At 40.2% G+C, this 6,000-nt stretch overlaps 1 protein-coding gene across 1 annotated transcript; it reads right to left on the bottom strand.

The window, feature by feature from the left end:
* Positions 1 to 2,304: 2,304 nt before the first annotated feature.
* LOC131495661 (large ribosomal subunit protein eL8) lies at positions 2,305 to 3,193 on the bottom strand. Its single transcript, XM_058700695.1, has one exon. The coding sequence runs from the start codon at positions 3,156 to 3,158 to the stop codon at positions 2,358 to 2,360; it is 801 nt and encodes a 266-aa protein (XP_058556678.1). The 5' UTR covers positions 3,159 to 3,193; the 3' UTR covers positions 2,305 to 2,357.
* Positions 3,194 to 6,000: the final 2,807 nt, after the last annotated feature.

Here is a 6,000-nt window from a genome sequence, read left to right as displayed (position 1 = left end):
AATTTCAGCTATTTCTGATAGTTTCCTAGATTTCATATAGGTCCAGAAAAAAAAAATCATTTAGTTTCTTCTGCTCTGTACATCTTGCCAACATTCTATTGCTGAAGGCCTTGTGAGAGAATGCCTTCTTGGCATAGCTCTTCCTCTTTGCCCAACTTTGTATGTGCCCTCACTCTGAGACCACTTTGCCCTAAATCCTAAATTGTACTGCAAAGATGGAGATGTAATTTTTTAATGCTGATAAATACATTACAAAATATTTAAGACATATAAAAAGTATAATATGAGTACACTCGTGTACTTACCTCCCAGTTGAAGCCTTCTTTGTGCCCTGCTTGATTTTATCCCTTTCCATGCCTGTCAAAGGTACCCAGGCTCTTGAATTTATTATCTTTTTTGGTGTGTTTCTTTATACTTTTGCTATAGATGCATAACTCAAACATTATACTATCAGAAAAATGTATCATGCCACGTAAATGCTTGAGCAACTTGTGTTTCTGCTCAACACTATCTTTGTGAGATCTATGTTTTCTAAATCTAAAAACCTTTATTTAATTCCTTGATATAAATATATTGCAATTCATTTAATTCTTCTCCACTGATGAATATTTATATTTTTTTTCAATTTTTTTCTATGACAAACAATCTCGGAGTCCTTCACCACACTGACTCTTTGCTTAGCTTCTACCAGAGGCTAATCTCAGAGTCCAGAACTGGCCACCTCCAAAACCCGGAGAGAAAATCACCACTGCCCAACTCATTTGCTTCCTGAGAATTATCCCTTTCTCAGTACAACTGACAATAAGAACTTAATACTATTCTTGGAAAATTCATGCCCATAAAGAAGGGTATCTTCTATCTTCACGATTTGAACAAACCATAATACTAGAAGGACCATATAGTAAATAACAGTAGACTGTTAGAATGGCGGTAGAGCTATCCCAAAGCTGGAGTTTTGGAGTTCGACACCATGTGGGCAACCCTGACAGTTGGGGCATATTGTGCCACTGAGACCAGTATCTTTCTATTTTACTCTTTCCTCCCAGGGAAGGACTGCCTGAATGTTCCTTTTTGCTGTATTCTCATTTCTACATTTGTATACTGGAGACCGAATCATAAATAAACAGAAGGTCACATAATCGCCCAACAACTGGTTGTAAGCCTAGGTTGGTCTAGCTCCAGATTTATGAAAAAAATCAAAACAAAGCAAAGCAAACCCCAATGCCAAACATTTCACTAGTTCCAAAGGGTCATAGCTTTGCTAAAACACCCAATTTTTATTTCTAAACAAAACATTTAATCCTACAAATACAGTTGAATATAGGTGAAATGATTTGTGTACAAAATTATTCATTGAAGAAGCACGGAAGAACATTGAAAACAATCAAAATGCCCATAGAAGACTGATTCAAGAAATCACATTGAATAGTATGCAGTTTTTAAAAGGTTCTCTGTATACATAGTGCCAAGGTATATTATTAAGCACAAAAACAAGGTATAGAACAGTGTATATATTTTGCTGTACTTTGTCTAAAACAAGGGCAAATAAGAAAGTACATTTTAATTTTCCCATACTCTCATAAATAAACTATGCAAAATTATTCAGGACATTAATAAAAGTGACTACCTGAGGGGACCAGGGAGAGGGTGGGAACTAAAAAGAAGGGAATCGGGACCTGGGCAAATAGAAGTCATGGGTGAAAATAAGATTTTTCACTTTTTATTTTAAAGTTTTTGAACCATGAAAATATATAATTATTATAACAAAATAAGCACACACAAGCACAACACTTGTTATTAGTCCATGATCAAAACAACATCTTCATTTGGGTGACTTCCTCCAGGCTTGCCTTAGTAAGGTGTGAACACTTGTCTTGCAGGGTCATTGCTGAAACAATAGGGTGATGAAGTAAAAGCCAAAGGGAACAGAGAGGGAGTGTTTGTCTCAAAAGGCAAATGATAGTCCCCATTCAGGAAGACAGAAGATCTATCAAAATAGATAGTTTTTTCAGTTTCAAAATAGTCCGAGTTGTAGTCTTGGCAGAACACTTGTTACAAATAAATGGTAATGATTGATCACCTCGTTTGGAATGCCCAGCGTCCATTTCCATCTATCAAACTCCTACCCGTCTTTGGGGTCTTCGCTGATCATCCCAGCCAGAGGCTGGAACTTACTGTTGCTACCGTTGAAGTGTAACCTGCACAACCTGATATACAGTACCTGTTATGCTGCTCCTTTACAACTAATCACCAACCCCAGCTGTTTCTTTTTTTTTTTTTTTTTTTTTTTTTTTTGGCCCGGGCTGAGAAAGAGCCTTTTATTTACTTTTATATACAGAAAAGTCACCTGTGCCCACTCAGCCCAGTTTGGTGGCCAATTCTTTAGCCTTTGCCTTTTCCAGCTTGGCGATGCGAGCCACCGACTTGGGACCCAGGACGTTGCCTCCCCAGTGGCGGCGGATCTCATCGTATCTGTCGTTGTAATTGGTTCTGACGGCTTCCACCAGCTTAGCCAGAGCTCCTTTGTCTTCCGAGTTAACCTGTGTGAAGGCGACAGTGGTGCAGGTCTTCCTGTGGACCAGTCGCCCCAGCCTGGCCTTCCCCTTGATGATGCAGTAGGGAACCCCCATCTTCCGACACAGGGCAGGCAGGAAGACAACCAGCTCGATAGGATCCACATCGTGTGCGATCACCACCAGCTGAGCCTTCTTGTTTTCCACCAAGGTGGTGACGGTGTTAACCCCAGCTCGAAGGACAGGGGGCCTCTTTGTGGGGACATCCCCTTTGCCAGCAGCCTTCTTCTCAGCCCGGGCCAGCAATCTCTGCTTCTTCTCTTGCTTGGTCTCCGGCCTGTATTTGTGGGCCAGCTTGAGCAGCTGAGTGGCTGTTTGGCGGTCCAAGGCCTGGGTGAACTGGTTAATCGCAGGAGGCACTTTGAGACGTTTATAGAGAATAGCCCTTTGCCGCTGCAGTCGGATGTAGCGGGGCCACTTGACAAAGCGCGTGAGGTCCCTTTTGGGCTGGATGTCCTGTCCGATGCCAAAGTTCTTGGGCCTTTTCTCAAACAGGGGGTTGACCACCTTCTTGGCCTCCTGCTTCTTCACAACAGCAGGGGCCGGGGCCACCTTCTTCCCCTTGGCCTTCTTCCCTTTCGGCATCTTGGAAGGCTGGAGAGGAGAGCAACCCCAGCTGTTTCTATCAATTTAGTTTGTCTCAAGGTTGTCCTCTTATCTCCGTTATTCCTGCTACTATCATAAGTTGGATTGTCATCACTTCAAACTGAAAGTCTCGATTGTCTCCCTACTCTCCGTCTTAGCCCATCCCACCAACCACCTTAGCCACCTCCCACCCCTACAGATTCATTCTTCACACTACAGGTGTACTTGAGAAAACTCCAGGCTAAATATGGTGGATTGAAACATATATTTTTTTCTCTCTGCTACCTTTTGAAACCTCACACAAATGAGAATAAAAAATAAAAAAGTCATAAACTTAAAGGATATAGAAAATCAGAGAGGAGATTAAAGTAGAGAAGAAATATCAGCACATTTTCTGAAGACAGGAAGTGAGCTGATGAGTCATCAGAAATGAGAGTTAACACTGAGCTTGCAAGGGGGATGCTAACATGTAAAGGTGAATTTACACCAGATGAAGTCAGGGGGTGGTGGTTTAGGGACTGGAGACATCAGGAACTGCAAAGGTATCAGTAAAAAGACACAACATGAGTGGCTGAAAGTTTGTTTATGGAACAGATATTTCTTACTTCCATGTTGCACAACCACCAGACTGACCTTCCTTCATCTTGGATGGATAACTGGAGGTTTGATCTTTGTAGAAATTGAATTGATGAAGTTCCAGACCTGGAAATTTGAAAAGACCCCAAACCAGGCATTGCACCATGAAATTTCAAAACTGCAGGGATTAAAAAGAAAGCTCCATCACCTTCTAGAAAAAGAAATACAAGTCACGTTTAAAGGACAAAGAATGGAAATGACAATGGGCTTTTATAATACAATAGTAGAAGGCAATGAGGCAATGACTTCAAAAGTCTAAGATAATTTGATTTTAGGCTTGTGATTTTATATCTAGCTGAACTACTTACTAATCAAGTGTGAGGATGACACATGAGAGATATGAAATACACTGTTTAATGGCTATCCAAGAGCTTCCAAGTTCATTTTTCCCATTCTGCCTTGGCTGGGAAAGATGATTATTTCAGATGCCCTTGCACTTAGGAGTCACCATGCATTTTCAATTCTGGCCAAGGAGACATAAATAGAACTTTTCCAGTGGATCTCTGGGAAAGGATTTTGTTGTCCTTCCTTCCTTCCTTCCTTCCTTCCTTCCTTCCTTCCTTCCTTCCTTCCTTCCTTCCTTCCTTCCTTCCCTCCTTCCTTCCTTTTTCCTCTCCTTCCCTCCTTCCTCTCTGTTCCTTCCTTCCTTCCTCCCTTCCTTCCTTTTTCCCTTCCTTCCCTCCCTCCCTCCCTCAATCCCTCCCTCACACCTATCTAGCTATCTACCTATCTATCCATCTATCTAGACATAGCATAACCTTCATCTTCTTTATTTTTATGATATTGAGATGTCTTATTAGATTCCTCATTTAATGGTGTCCTCTTCTGAAGGAATAGAAAAGTTCAGGTATTTAACAGTTTGCTTGTTTGTTTAATTATGGTAGAGGGGTTAGGAGTCCTCCAAATTCTGTGGTTCTTTTCTGTCTTACAGGACTCTCCATTTTACCTTTTCTTTTTTTCTTCTTTTTATTTTACAACGGACTTTCCAAAGTGCCTATCTTCTTTTCTTTTCTCCCCTAGAGCTATGCATTTCAAGGACTGTCTCATTGACTGCAGTCAGTATGTTTATGCCACGCACCCCCCCCCTTCATATTGTGCCAATCCTTTTAAATGGTGTCTAGTTCTTCAAACTCCTAGATTTGAAATTCCTTCACAGTAGTCTGTGCTCTGACCTGCCTTGATGCCTTTTTTTTTTTTAAAAATATTTTCTAGTGTATGTAGCCCCTTTCGCTAGCTTCCCTTTCTTTTCTTCCATGAGGTTTTTCTTGGCCAACCTCTACCCGATCTTGCAATAGAATGAGGTGGGTGGCCAAGTGAGAGATGATACACTGTAATTTGGTGAGTTTTCTCTTTAATTCCAGTTATTTTGCAGCTTTGGCACTCTGTCTTCAAGTTATACTGAGGAGCATGTTTCAAATCATTTGATGAGGAGATCCAGCAGGATGGGTCACTGTACAGCCATCACTGTCCTCAAGTAGTCTAGAGTTTTTGCTGATATATGTACTTGTGTATATGTATTCATTTAGATAATAAATTCTTGGGAGACAGGATCTAGTTATTTTTTTCCTTCCTAGCACAATGTACTAGTTGCTAAATGGTTCTCTTATTCAAAGTCAATGAAATGGTCTCTTAACTATTAGGATGCCTTAAGGGTTGTTGATATATTCCTACTAGTTTTGAATTTAAGGCAAAGAGGCTGACTAGTAGTTGCCTTTCATTAGTCTTAGTGAAAACTAATGAAAAGTTAGAATAATGATTAATTTTCAAATAAATGCAGTATGATTACTTCCATAGGTGGCAAGAACCTTGGAGCAGGGATACTTCTTTGCAAAGAGATCATTATTTATAATTGCCATAATTCTTATTTTTGAGGATTTTGTGTTGCAATAGCACATGATTAGTCTGTTTTCTTAATTAGGGTAAGTGTTCTTCACTGAAAGAGTGTTCACTTTATTCATTTGCTTTTCAAACTTAAAAACGAAAGTCATCATTGGCACAAATCAATGTTAGCTCACACTCTGTGACATTGTGCATTCTACATGGAGATTGAGTGAGATTTATGGAGGACTATTACCTTTATAAAACCTCTCAGAAAAGCAGGTGCTGAATTCCTTTTTGGTGCTCATTCTTTTAGCTGTCCTCACTATCAGGAAGTTCTTTAGTATGTTGAACTGAATCCTTCACGTTAACAACAATACCTCCAATA

The sequence above is a fragment of the Neofelis nebulosa genome, chromosome 15, assembly GCF_028018385.1.
Source record: "Neofelis nebulosa isolate mNeoNeb1 chromosome 15, mNeoNeb1.pri, whole genome shotgun sequence".
Taxonomy (NCBI): Eukaryota; Metazoa; Chordata; class Mammalia; order Carnivora; family Felidae; genus Neofelis; species Neofelis nebulosa.
Note: the sequence above shows the minus strand (reverse complement) of the source record. Positions and strands in the feature narration are given on the sequence as shown.

Coding starts and splice junctions, on each gene's coding strand:
- LOC131495661 (XM_058700695.1), bottom strand. CDS start 3,158: ATGCCGAAAGGGAAGAAGGCCAAGGGGAAGAAGGTGGCCCCGGCCCCT.